The following is a 13,433-nucleotide window of genomic DNA, read 5'->3' on the forward strand; positions in this document are numbered from 1 at the left end:
CTTTATACTATAGTAATATTCATTTTAAATTACAAATCAAGCAAAAAAGAATATGAATTTCAGGATGGAAATAATCATGACAACCATAAGTATAAGGGAGCTTGAATACTAGCTCTTATCACTAGATTGTTTGAATTTATTTTAGAGTAACTGAAAGTAGCAGTGGTAGTAAAACACAAGGACAACAACAAAAAAATAATACTTCTTCATGTTGGATGTGGTTTGGGTTTATTTGCATAGCTTTGTCGGTATTACAATTGCGTTTGATCACACTGTGAAGGGCACTCGAACTAGCCAAACGTTTTACTCAGACCGAAGATGTCAATTTTGTGGGATAAGACTCTAAACCCCTTCAAACACCACCACAAGATATACCTATTTTTAAGTGTCAGACATGTTGCTAAATGTTCATTAAAAGGAAAGCATGGGTTCTTGAGGTGTCCCATGCCTTTCTCGCTAGTGGTAGTCACCACTTGATCAAGTACAAACACAAGAAACTGCAAGTACATTTTATTGCAGCACAAATCATTTTACTGGAGATTCAGATCACTCACTCAGCTGAACAAGCATCGTCATATTTATCTCAAATGTCCGAAGTGGAATGATGGTAAATATTTTGAAAGTCAGCCTTCTGACGCAGGCCTTAAGGATGAAAAAAAAAAGAGTTAGAAAATATCTGTGAAGAGCAAAATTAAGTTTGTTGATCAGTGCTACATAAATATTAATTTAAAATGGCATGCAATTTTCTATGAATTAAATATTGAAGTTTGATTTTATGCTGATTCTTTCCAGGTACGCTAGTGTCTGTCTGTATTGTTTTTAAAATCAACACGTAACAGTTGATTAAATATCTGCTCCAAAAGAACATAATCTTGGCTGTTAAAATAAAACTTATTTCAATAGTATGGTACAGTAAAACTCGCTTAAGATGTTCCCGCATAACACGTTTTCCCATTTATTAACTTCAAAAAATTATTCCCTTGATCACTTCCATATATTCCTATGTTAATATTTCCCTTTCATAACGTTTGTCTTTATATATGCTTCCCGCATATAACGTTCAGCGTTTGTGGGAAAAAAATAAAATAATAATGGTTATCTTTAAGCTTTTGAACAATTTTTAAGATTAATTTAAAAAGTTTACATATTTCCAAACGTTTAATACCGTGTTGGTCCGAATATAAGGCGACAATTTTTACATAAATGAGAGAAAGAAAATTGGAAGTCGCCTTATTTTCACACCCAAGATGTCAGCACCGCAAACATTAGTTCCAAGCTGTAAGCTACAGTAGAAACATTGTTAAACAAAATGTTCACGATTTTTTATATTAAATAAAACATTGTTACCTCAATCGGGGAAAACGATAAATCCACCCAATATTGCAGTAAATCACAATTGTTTTAAGTTGAAAATTAAAATATTTGTTCTATGAGTAAAAATGTGAATGTTGAAGCATCTCAAAATGGCAACCTTTTATTACACAATTCATAGGTATTTGTACTTTGTGTACAATCGCGTGTTAACATTTACAGTAATTTAATTTCAGATTTTTAATGGAAATATTTGTACTAAAATATCCCAGCTGTTTTCAGAACGATTGTTTACGTTTACAAACAGAAAATGTTAATAACATTTCGGATGGGCAACCCAACTGGTAAATAGTGGACTGGAGCAGGTGGTGGGGGAGAACACCAGGATGAGGAATGGTGGAGGACAGGGGGAATCTGGGAACCTACTAGATGTGGTGCTGGTGAGGCCTGTTGAGGTAGTAGTAGGCACTACGGTGATGGAGGGCATCAGCGACCACAAAATCCCGGTGGTGGAGATAGATATGCGATGGAGGGTGGTGAAGGAAAGTAGGGAGGAAGTGGTAAGACAGTGAAGCAGGGCGGATAGAGTGGGGGCGGAGGCATTCCTTAAAATGGAGTTCTGTAGGTGGGAAGGGATTGTAGAACTAGAAGGGAAGTGGGAGGCTTTGAGGGGCATATTGGATTGAATGGTGGAGTGCTTCGTACCCCAAAGGAGGGTAGGAAAGGGAGGCGACCTGCCCTACTATGGACGGGAGGTAAAGGTGTTAAAGAGAAAGTGCAGGAGGCTCCATGCAAGAGCCAAGAAGCATGGTGGGGAGGGGCTAAATGCAGAAATGAAGGAGCTGGCGAAGGAACTGGGAAAGAAAACTAGGGAAGCAAGGAATGCGTACATGGAAAGGTTGATGGAGAAAGGGGGGCGGGGAAACTGGGCGGATCTGTACCGATATGTTAGGAGAGTAAAGGGGGAGAAGGGACTAGAGAAGAGCAAGAGTGTGTGAGTGACGTGGAAAAGGCTTGTTTGTTGCAGGAGCAATACTTATCGGTTTTTGTAAACGGGGGAGTATGGTTTGGAGCACAAGGGGAGAAGTCAGGGGGAGAGAGAGGGTTGGAAATACAGAGGGATGATGTATTAAGGGAGTTGAGGAGACTGAATGTGAGGAAGGCGGTTGGGCCAGATGGGATAGGAAACAGGCACCTCAAGCTGGGAGGGAAGGTGATCGGGAAGTATCTGCAAGTACTGTATGCGCAGTCACTGGAGGAGGGACAGCTGCCGAGGCAGTGGAAAGAGGCTGTGGTGGTGCCCATCTATAAAGGGAGTAGAAATAAGGCACACCCAGCAAACTATAGGCCGGTCAGCTTGACATCAAACGTAGGCAAGCTGATGGAGAGGCTGGTAGTGAGGTACATAGTAGAAAGGGTGGAGGAAAGGGACTGGATGGATGAGAGGCAGCACGGCTTCCGGAGGGGTTACTCCTGTGTAACACAGATGGCGGGGCTGCTGGAGGACTTGGTGGAGGCAGTGGATGAGGGAAAGCAGGTAGACCCTTTTTTATAGATTTTGAGAAGGCGTTTGACAGGGTGCCGCACAAGAGGGTGATGGAAAAGGTGGAGGGATTGATAGAGGACAAGAGGGTGGTAAATTGGACAGGGGACTTCTTGAGGGACAGAATCCAGCGAGTGAGAGTGGGTAAGGAATGGTCAGAAGAGGGAAATGTTACGTCAGGGGTACCACAGGGAAGTGTCATGGGACCCCTGCTCTTCCTGATCATGATGAATGATGTAGGGGAGGGGTTGAAAAGTAGGCTACGGTTGTTTGCGGACGATTGTGTGCTCTATGAAACTGTGGGGGAAGGGGCGCACCTGGCAGAGGACTTGGAGAAATTGGAGTGCTGGTCAAGAGAAAATGAAATGGGAATAAACGTAGGGAAGACAAAGGTGGTGAGGCTCACGAGGAAGAGAAGGGTGGAGGGAAAAGTGTACTACTGGAAGGGACAGGTGATCCAGGAAGCTGAAGATTATAAGTACCTGGGAGTGATCCTGCAGAGCGACTTGGGGTGGGGAAAGCAGGTCAAGAAGGTGGTGAAGAAGGGCAGGAGGGGTTTGGGGCTGCTTAGCAGGACACTGCTGAAAGGGACAGGTAGGAAAGTTAAGGAAAAGGCGTACACGACATTGGTAAGGCCAGTGTTGGAATATGCCGCGGCGGTGTGGGACCCCTATGTGGAGAAAGAAATTGAGGAGTTGGAGAGGGTGCAGCACAAGGCAGCGAGATGGGTGACATATGTAGAGGAGAAGGGAAGGCGAAGGCAGGATGGGGGAAACACACAGACCATCGGTGATGATGAAGGAGCTGGGGTAGGACACGATTCAGAGGGAATGGAGGCGGACAGAGAGAGGAAGGCAGGTATTCCTTGTGAGAACGGGGTGAGAGTGGAACGAGCTTGAGGGGAGGACACTGGATATGGGAGGAGGGAAGGACTTGCGAAGGAGGCTCCGGAGGGGGGAGGAGTGAGGGTGGTTGGGGGTGGGAACTCCTTGCCACCGGGCGGATGCCCAATTGCAAGTGAAATATATATTAATGATGTAATGTTTGGAAATTCACGGCTGCTAACTGTTTTTCCACAATATTTCTTTGTTGTAAAACGAACATTGCCGAACACGCACGAAGACGCCATATTTACATGAATTTGGTACGTTGTTTCAAAAGCTATTTTAATAATTTCACAGTAATCCACTCTTTATTTATGTAAAAACCTTTCAACCAACATAATTATCATAGATTATTCTTTAAAATTCGTAGGAGAGAGACTCTCTGTCGGAGAGTAATATGGACAAATATTCGCGGTCACGTCACTGAAGTTATTCATGGCCGTATGCTTCACCATGGCAGCTAGCCACTTGTTTTGTTCCGGCAAACTGCATTCTGTGTTTGCTTTGTTACGTTTAACACACTACTAAATAGTAATACGTTGCTTAATTGAAACGGAAAGTTAAATGCGGTATACATAAATGCAAAAAGGATTTATCAATTCAAAATGTATGTCTAATGAATTTTCACATTAATTTCTACCAAAATTATTTTTAAATTTGTTTGGCCTCCTGAAACTGCAGGTTGCCTTATATTAGGGCCAATACAGTAGTTAATTTGAACAGAACAAGACCGTCGAAAAACCTGCGCCGCACGCCACACGCTGTTCTATCTGTGCGCCGTTTCCCCCATTCGAGTGACGAATGAGAAACGCGCACAATTGTCAAAACCTGTGCCGCACGCCACACGCTGTTACTTGTGTGTATTTCGACGAATCATATGCCTGCGTTTGTTTGTACTGAGAGGCTGTTCCACCTGCAGACCATTTTCCCCATTCGTGGCTTAACTGACGAATGAGAAATGCCAACGATCTTCGAAACCTGTGCCGCAAGCCGCGCGACCAATAACCTGCTTGCATTCTCAGGGACTAGAGGCTGTTCCATCAGTACACCAATTTTCCAATTCAAGTCACGTGACGAAAGAAGTAAACCATATACCGCCAGCTATTACTTTCTTTGAATTATTTGCGTATATTTTTTTAAAACAATAAATGTTAGTTATTAATTTTTTTTGCTAGTGTTTTGATAATACTAACTTTAATGTGCTTATTAATTAAATACAGTTTTAATAATTCAATTTACTGATAAAAAATATGTAATTAGTTATGCTGTTATTCCAGCATGCCAATAATAGTAAGTGTATTTTTGTGTGAATACAGTACATGTCATTTGAGTAAAATCGATTTTTATGTTGGAAATTACTTTTCCCTTTTAAGAAGTTTTTCCTGTTAAGAAGTTTTAAGCATCCAGTACCTTGAAAAATTCTTAACAGGGTTTTACTGTAGTTAGAAGTGTAAACTCTGACTCTTTTGATCCTCTCTTTTGGGTTTTCGGTGCATGCTTGCACATGTCGTCCGTGGGTTGATTGACAAAGAACAGAGGGAGGAGGAGATAGAGGGTGACGGTGGGGCACATTGAGGTGACAGGAGAGTAGTCCCTGGTCGATGTTATGTTAATGCATCCATTGTTCAACCGTGTTTCTAATGGCAGATTGGGCTAAGCTATCATTTCAACTTGTGCACTGACCCAATTTACTCTTTCTAACTTGGAGTAATGTTGGAAAATGCAACATGTTAATGGAAATGTTGGTTCGCAGTGTTTAATCTAGTTACTCATTAAACTGTGGAAAATTATTCCTCATAACTTTATGTTCTGACACTGTTTCAGGCTGCAGTGTTTGTTACAACAGCCTTTTCGAATGTTAACTGTAAGGAGGTGAGAGAAGAGTTTTATGAACCACCAATGCAACTGGAAGAGGTACTGGCTCTAATGGATAGAGTCAGTGAACAGGAGCTCGAAATACTTAGTCACAAGTAATGAATTAGCCCTATTACACTAAAATATATATAGTATGTTGATATGCTGTGCAAATAATAATGTACAAAAAATGTGAAACAGGATGTGTAAGTAACTATACAAGCTACTTAGAATAAATATTACATACCTTAAGACCGAGGGAGTTGGCAAAATAATAAAACGTTGGACTCACATTCGGAAACGGTTCGAATCCTGGTCCATCCAACCTGAATTTATTTCATAGTTTCACTCTATGAATATGGTGAGCTGGTTACTTACAATAGGCCAAGGTTAATTCCGACTCACATTTTCCCTGATTTGTTTAGAGTTTGTCTGTCACTAATGATATTGCTCATAAACATAAAACCTAAATTAATAAAATAAAATGACTTCACTTAGGTACCATCATTATGATTGAATTGTTTCTCTTTAAATCCAGACTGATTCGTAAATGTCTGTATGTTTGTCGTAGACTACTTGCAAGATCTTATTTGTAGTAAACATTAGTTTGTGCTGCCAACCATATTCACAGATTTTTAAGCATTTTGGATGGAGCATCTACTCTACTTTACCATGGTCCCTATTTATTGCTCAAGTGATGCTGAGCTAAGTTGTTGTTGGGCTAGTGCAGTGGCCTAAGACTTCAGGGTGTCTCGTTCAAGTCTGTGCCCGCATAGACTTGTAAGCTGTGAGGTAATTTGTAAGCTGTGAGGTAATGCCACTTCCCTCCGTAATACAAATCATGTGCCTACTCATATTATATACATACTTACAAATAATAACTCTTTGACTTAAGCATCCAAGCTGGCATTTATTGTTTTTAAAGAGGAATATCTTATGATTGTAAAATTTTGAATTGTTTTTCAGGGTAACAGGTGCTAGGAAAATCCCTTATTTGTTCTCAAAAGCTGTGATGGAGAACCTGATTATGATGCATGCTAAAGGCTTACCAGTTGCAATTGTGAGGCCCTCAATGGGTAAGTGCATAAGTGCTTACCTCACATTATTACCTTATTTTGTAAGTAAAAATTATTTTGACACTACCTATTTATAAGAAATGTCCAGTTAGTATCTTTACAAAAAATAATTTTAATTAAGCATTAACAAATCAGAAGACAGAGTAATGTGTATTTTTAGGTAGAATCATGTTTATTTTGAAGATATTAACATTAAGTATAAATGGGTAATTAGGTGTGGTTTCTGTTTTATTGTGTTTGTTTTCCCTTATTAACATTGCTCCAGCATATCCAGTTACAGGAATTTATTTTTTAAGAGTTTTTAAGCTTATACATACAGTTTTAGTGTTTGTACATACAGTAGAACCCCGATTACCCGCGACTCGATCATCCGATTCGCGGATTAACCGCGATTTATGTCCATCAAGTCCAATTTTTTTAGTTACATATAACCAATGATTCAAAATGTATGTAAAAGTGTTGATCAAAGTACTTTGACTCAGTTATGTTTATATACACAAAGTTTTTAAAAAAATACTAGTACATACATACGTATGTACATAATAATTTTGTGTTCCGTGTTACGTGAATAGATTATACACTGGTGCGCGATTCCACGTCCGCATGACCGGACTGTACACTCCTGCGCACAGTACGGCGCCGTGCCACAGAGATTACCCGGCGCATGGAGACAGTCCATTCCATTAGTGTACGTTGTTGCAGCGTGAAGGTGGTGATAATTTTATGTATTGTAACAGTGATCTGCATTCCTACGGATTATACCGTTGTGTTGTGCGGAAGTGTTGAGCGCAACATTTCATCATGTCATCAAATGAACAGAAAAGAAAGCGAGTGGTACTGTCCATCGACAGCAAAACAAAAATTATAGAAAGATTTCAGAGTGGAGAAACGATTGCAAACTTGCGACTGAGTTTAATGTCGGTAACACAACAGTGCGCGACATCATAAAACATCGCGAAAAAATCCTTCAGTTTGCTTCACAGGCTGACACTTCAAGTGGATTAAATAAACGCAAGACGATGAAAGAATCCACATTTAGCAGCTTGGACACTTGTTTGTTTGAATGGTTTCAACAGAAAAGGTCGGAGGGTGTACCATTAAGTGGCGTAATTTTATCACAGAAGACGTAAATTTAAAAAAAAAAAAAAACTAGGCTTGACAGAAGAACCATTTTTCTGTTATATTACTTCTCCGTTATTTTATGAGCACCGACTGTACGGAAGTGTGTGTGTTGCAACTAGTGCTTGGCACGCAAGATAAATTCAGCCTATCACTTGCTGACGCGGCTCAGTGATACGATGGTGTTTGTTTATTTCAAAACTCAGCTAAGAGTGAACGGAGAATAGATATAACGACCCCTCACGGTTCCCGAGATTAGGGTCGTTATAAGATTTCCGACCCATCTGCAACACTAAGTCATAAAAGGCCGTTTTTGCACTAATTCCACGTTCAGCAAGCTAAAAATAAAAAATCTAACATTTAAAATTCATATAAATAAAGGGGGATAAAAACACCGTGAATTATACGAGACAGACACCGTTTCAAAACCATCAAATCAAGTCTCAATGCACTGGTATGAAAAATCTTATCTCGAAAATAATTTTGAAGGCAGTCGTTCTGTAAAACAATAACCAGCCCGATGGTGTTACTGACAACAGAGCAATGAGCTAAGTGTGGCAACGTCGCTTACGGGCGATGAAAAGAATGCGTGACCTTGGCAGCTATCAGCTGTCTTGGGCCCTCGGACTGGCGGGCGGCTAGTCACACACCTCGGTGCAACAACGACTCGCGTGCCCACGTCTCCGCACACGAAAGACTTAAAAACCACAGCTGCCCAGCACTAAGCAGTCCGCTTCTATGTCAACAACGCACACGCACACAAAGCATGTGTATATATGTAATCTCCGAATGTCCACAGATGGCTGTCTGTGGGCTAATGACCTTTGAGGCAAGCATGACTTGGCTAACCGCGATTTTCGATTATCCGACTCACTCGTCCCCTTCATTAACACGGATAATCGGGGTTCTACTGTATTTGATTAAAATTGGTTTGCTAACATTATCATTTTTTTGGATCCTACATGCAATAATTTAAAAAATATACACTATATGTAGAAAAAAGATTCTTCAGAAAAGTTTCTATATTGAACTTTTATGATATAATATTTTTCATAGGTGATTTAGTTAGCAAACACTGAAATGTGTTTAGACCAACAAATTATGAAATACAGTGACAGATATGATAGCATACGATTAGCATATCTTACAAAAAATGTTACAGAAAATCAAATTATAAATTTAACTCAGCAATTGAAATTGAAGTAATGATAATTGACATGAATTTTAAACATAAAAACAGGAAACATTCTTTTTCTACGTCCACCAAGTGTGACGTGAGAAGCGCAGAATTTGAGACACAAATTTGTGCTACAATGGCTGCATCAACACAATGATGTAATTATATATTTACAGTCGTGTCTGCAGTGAGAGAGCCTTTACCAGGGTGGCTGGACAACATGTATGGCCCGATATCTATTGTCACTGGAGTTGGAACAGGCGTATTGAGAGTTAATAATGCAGACATAGACTTGGTATTGGACCTGGTTCCAGCTGATATGGTCACCAATTGCATCTTATCTGTGGCTTCAACCATGAGCATGAGGTAAGGAAACAATTTAGCTGGAAATATTTTTAATTAATCCAACTATTTGAATTTGGGAAATATTCAGTAGTATTTATAGCCAAATATTATTTTTGTTAGTGGTGAAAATAGTCACCCGTAAGGTGACAACTGAACTTTTTTTTATCAGACTTATCTGTTCGTCCATCTATCACAGGCAGTGAAATACTTATCCGGTAATTTATTTTATGTTTTTACGGTTCACATAGTTCTGAAGTTGGAAATTAAGTTAAAGTGTTTTTCATGTACGTTAGTGTAGTGTTAAGTATTCAAGAGGACAGGATATAGATTGGCAGGCCTGCGAGGACAGTTATGGCGGCGGGCCCGGCACTTGGACAAGAGGGTTTATGTGATCTTGGAAATATGCGTACCAATACCGACATAACATGGTGGCAGCGGTATTTCCTACGCCAGTATTAATCGTAGTGTTTTCCGCAGTGTTAATCTTCGGGCCGACATGGTAGTCGGCGTGTGCGCATCATTCAAGTGCCAGTAAAACCGGGACCCACGCATCGTGTTTTGGAGGTGTACAACATGGCAACTTCGGCGCAATTTCACATTGTTCCGCCAGAAAATTTTGATTTTCGTGCGCTGGCGGACTGGCCAAAATGGATCAAACGTTTTGAACGTTTTCGGGTGGCGTCGGAACTTTGCAATAAGTCGGAAGACAGCCAAGTCAACATGTTGTTGTATTGCATGGGTTCCGAGGCGGACAAAATGCTAGAATCATTTGCATTGTCTGCGGAAGATATCAAGAAGTACAGTGTAGTGAAGTCACGGTTTGATAAGTTTTTCACGGTAAAGAAAAACATAATCTATGAACGGGCAAAATTTTTTAAGCGGCGTCAACAGAGTGGTGAGCCGGCCGATGTATTTATAAACGATGTTTTTAAGATGGCCGAATCTTGCAACTTACGGGATCTTAAGGACGAGCTCGTAACGACGGTATTGGTGATAGGTGTTGCGGATGATAAGCTGTCGGAGTCGCTCCAGATGGACCAAGATCTAACGTCAGCACGAGCGGTCACACGGATTCGACAAGCGGAACTGGTACGAAATCAGCAAACCCTTGTTCGGGCACAGGATGCCATGGTCGAAACAGTCCAACACAGCAAAAGCCAACCCGATTTTAAGCGGCGTTACAGATGGAATAAGGAGACAGCGCAGCAAGAGAAAGCAGGTACAAGTAATGTAAGTGGTTCCAGTCCCAACATAACCACTAAATGTTCCAAATGTGGAGGCAAACCGAATCATCATTGGTCTAAGTGCCCAGCTAACAAAGCAAAATGCTATCGCTGTGGACAAGTAGGGCATTATGGTAGGTGCTGTGCTCATGGGGAAGTGCAAGAGTTGGAAAGTGAACACAGTCTATGTCATGCATCTTCACAGCAGTCACCATCAGGTCCACGGGAGTATTACTTGGGAGAAGTGGCACTGGAAATATGCTCACAACCATGGTATGTGAAAGTGAAGTTATTTGGGACAGAGCTTTCATTCAAGGTTGATACAGGGGCCGATGTAACGGTAATTGGAGAGCATGTCTGTCGGGATCTAAAGGTAACAATTGGTTCGACGAACAAGAAATTGTTTGGGGCAGGAAAAAATAGCATTGATGTGGTGGGTACTACAATGGCAACACTGTCCTATGGAAATCAGGAAGTGACACAAGAAATTTTTGTGGTCAAAGAGCAAATGGTACCGTTACTGGGCCGTCCTGCAATCAAGGCGCTCAATATTATGTCTGTTAAGAAGGCAGAGGAGGTGACAGAGTCAAAACCCTGTTGTGTTGACAAATTCTTGCCACTCTTTGAGGGTCTTGGCCAGTTTCGACGGGAGTACAACATTCAGCTGCAGGAAGGGGCTAAGCCATATGCTGTCATAGCACCACGACGTGTTCCGTTTCCCTTAAGAAACAAGGTAAAAGAAGAACTTGACAGAATGGTTCACGAGGGTGTGATAACTTCAGTTGAGGAACCAACCGAATGGTGTGCACCTATGGTCGTGGTACCCAAAAAGGATGGTTCGGTAAGGATTTGTGTCGATTTTACTCAGTTGAATAGATTTATACTCAGAGAGAGGCTACAGTTACCGTCTGTGGAAGAGTCGCTAGCGCAACTGCAAGATGCCAAGTGGTTTTCAGTTTTGGATGCGTCCAGTGGGTTCTGGCAGATCCCGTTGTCACCAGCTAGTGCGCCATACACAACTTTTATCGCACCATTTGGGCGGTTTTATTTCAATCGGCTGCCATTTGGGATAAAATCAGGCCCGGAGCACTACCAGCGACAAATGCAGCATCTGGTGTGGGGGATGCCAGGTGTGGTGAACCAGGCAGATGACATTCTTGTTTGTGGCCGCACAGCAGAAGAACATGACCAACGGTTGGAAGCGGTACTAGGTAAATTAGTGGCGCATGGTGTTACCCTTAACAAGGCTAAATGTCGGTTTCGAGTGAAGACTGTGAAGTTCCTAGGTCATGTCATATCAGAAGGTACGGTGGGGCCTGATGCGGACAAGACCAAAGCTGTTAGTGACATGCCAGAACCGACTAATGTGACAGAAGTAAGAAGATTTTTGGGCATGGTGACATATTTAATGAAGTTCATTCCCAACCTTGCGGAAAAAACTCAGCCACTTCGAGTCTTGTTATGTCAAGATACAGATTGGGTGTGGGACGCACCACAGCGGCAGGCAGTGAGGAACCTGAAGGAGGAAATAGCCCAGCTCTCCAGGTTAGCTCTTTATCAACAGGGGGCACAAGTGAGAGTTTTGGCAGATGCATCTTCCTTTGGCTTAGGAAGCGTATTGGAGCAATATCAACAAGGTGCATGGAAACCAGTGGCATTTGCATCTCGAAGTCTGAGTGAGGCAGAATCACGATACGCTCAAGTGGAAAAGGAGGCATTGGCACTTACCTGGTCCTGCGAGAAGTTCAGTAATTATGTGTTGGGCACACGGTTCATAATATTGACTGACCACAAACCGTTAGTGCAACTGCTGACTTCTACACCACTGACTGAGTTAACAGCGAGGCTGCAGAGGATGAGGATGCGTCTTAAGTGTTATGACTACACTATTGAACATGTTGCAGGGAAAACGTTCTTTGTTCCGGATGCATTGTCAAGAGCTCCTGTGGATCAGCCAGGTGAGGGGACCTCTGACATTGTGGAAGAAGAGTTGTTTGTGGAAGCAGTCGTACAGGAAACACCATTTTCAGACGTTGCACTTCAAACCATCACAGAAGCACAGGACAGAGATGATGAATGCCAGGTTCTGAAGGATAATATATTGCAAGGCTTTAGTAGCAAACACTCCCACTTCTGGCAGTACAGAGGACAGTTAACATATAGTAGAGGACTTATTATGAAAGGCTCACGCATATTTATCCCCAGACATTTACGTTCAGACATGCTCAGTAAAATACATGAAGGCCACATGGGGGTAGTTAAGTGTAGGCGTCGGGCACAGGAGTCCGTATGGTGGCCAAGTATCACTACAGATATCAAGAGTATGGTCGAAAACTGTCAACAGTGTTTACAACAGAGGACCCAGCGAGCTGAGCCATTACAGCCTTCGGCACTGCCAGGTGGCCCATGGATGCTGGTCGGAATGGACATCTTTGAATTAGCCCGTGCACACTATCTTGTGTTACAGGATTATTTTTCAAGGTACCTGGAAGTAGTGCGATTAGATCAGCTGACGGCAGAGGCAGTAATTGCACGTGTGAAGAACATATTTGCTCGCCATGGGATACCTCAAACTGTGCGTACAGACGGGGGTACCCAGTTTACAGCCAAAGAATTCCAACAGTTCGCAAAGGAATATGGGTTTAGGCACATTACATCGAGCCCAAAGTATGCGCAATCAAATGGCGAAGCAGAGAGTGCAGTTAAAATAGCAAAGAAGATTTTGTCCAAAACAACTGATCCAAATTTAGGGTTGCTCGCTTATAGGGCCACTCCATTGGAATCCGGCTTTTCACCATCGGAACTATTGTTTGGGAGAAAGCTACGGACCACATTACCCCATACCGTGGCGTCCCTACAACCACAGTGGAACCCATGCATTCTGAAAGAATTTCGGAAAAG

The 13,433-nt window shown here is 41.9% G+C and overlaps 1 protein-coding gene across 2 annotated transcripts in view; it reads left to right on the forward strand.

Moving 5' to 3' along the window:
* LOC134542119 (fatty acyl-CoA reductase wat-like) overlaps positions 1-13,433 on the forward strand; it is a 30,300-nt gene that overhangs the window by 2,173 nt on the left and 14,694 nt on the right. For both annotated transcript variants that reach the window (XM_063386083.1, XM_063386082.1), the window contains 3 exons: positions 5,563-5,708; positions 6,559-6,668; positions 9,141-9,330. In XM_063386083.1, the coding sequence (XP_063242153.1) occupies positions 5,563-5,708; positions 6,559-6,668; positions 9,141-9,330 (446 nt within the window). The remainder of the gene's footprint in view (positions 1-5,562; positions 5,709-6,558; positions 6,669-9,140; positions 9,331-13,433) is intronic.

Source organism: Bacillus rossius, assembly GCF_032445375.1.
Source record: "Bacillus rossius redtenbacheri isolate Brsri chromosome 4 unlocalized genomic scaffold, Brsri_v3 Brsri_v3_scf4_2, whole genome shotgun sequence".
Lineage (NCBI taxonomy): Eukaryota > Metazoa > Arthropoda > Insecta > Phasmatodea > Bacillidae > Bacillus > Bacillus rossius.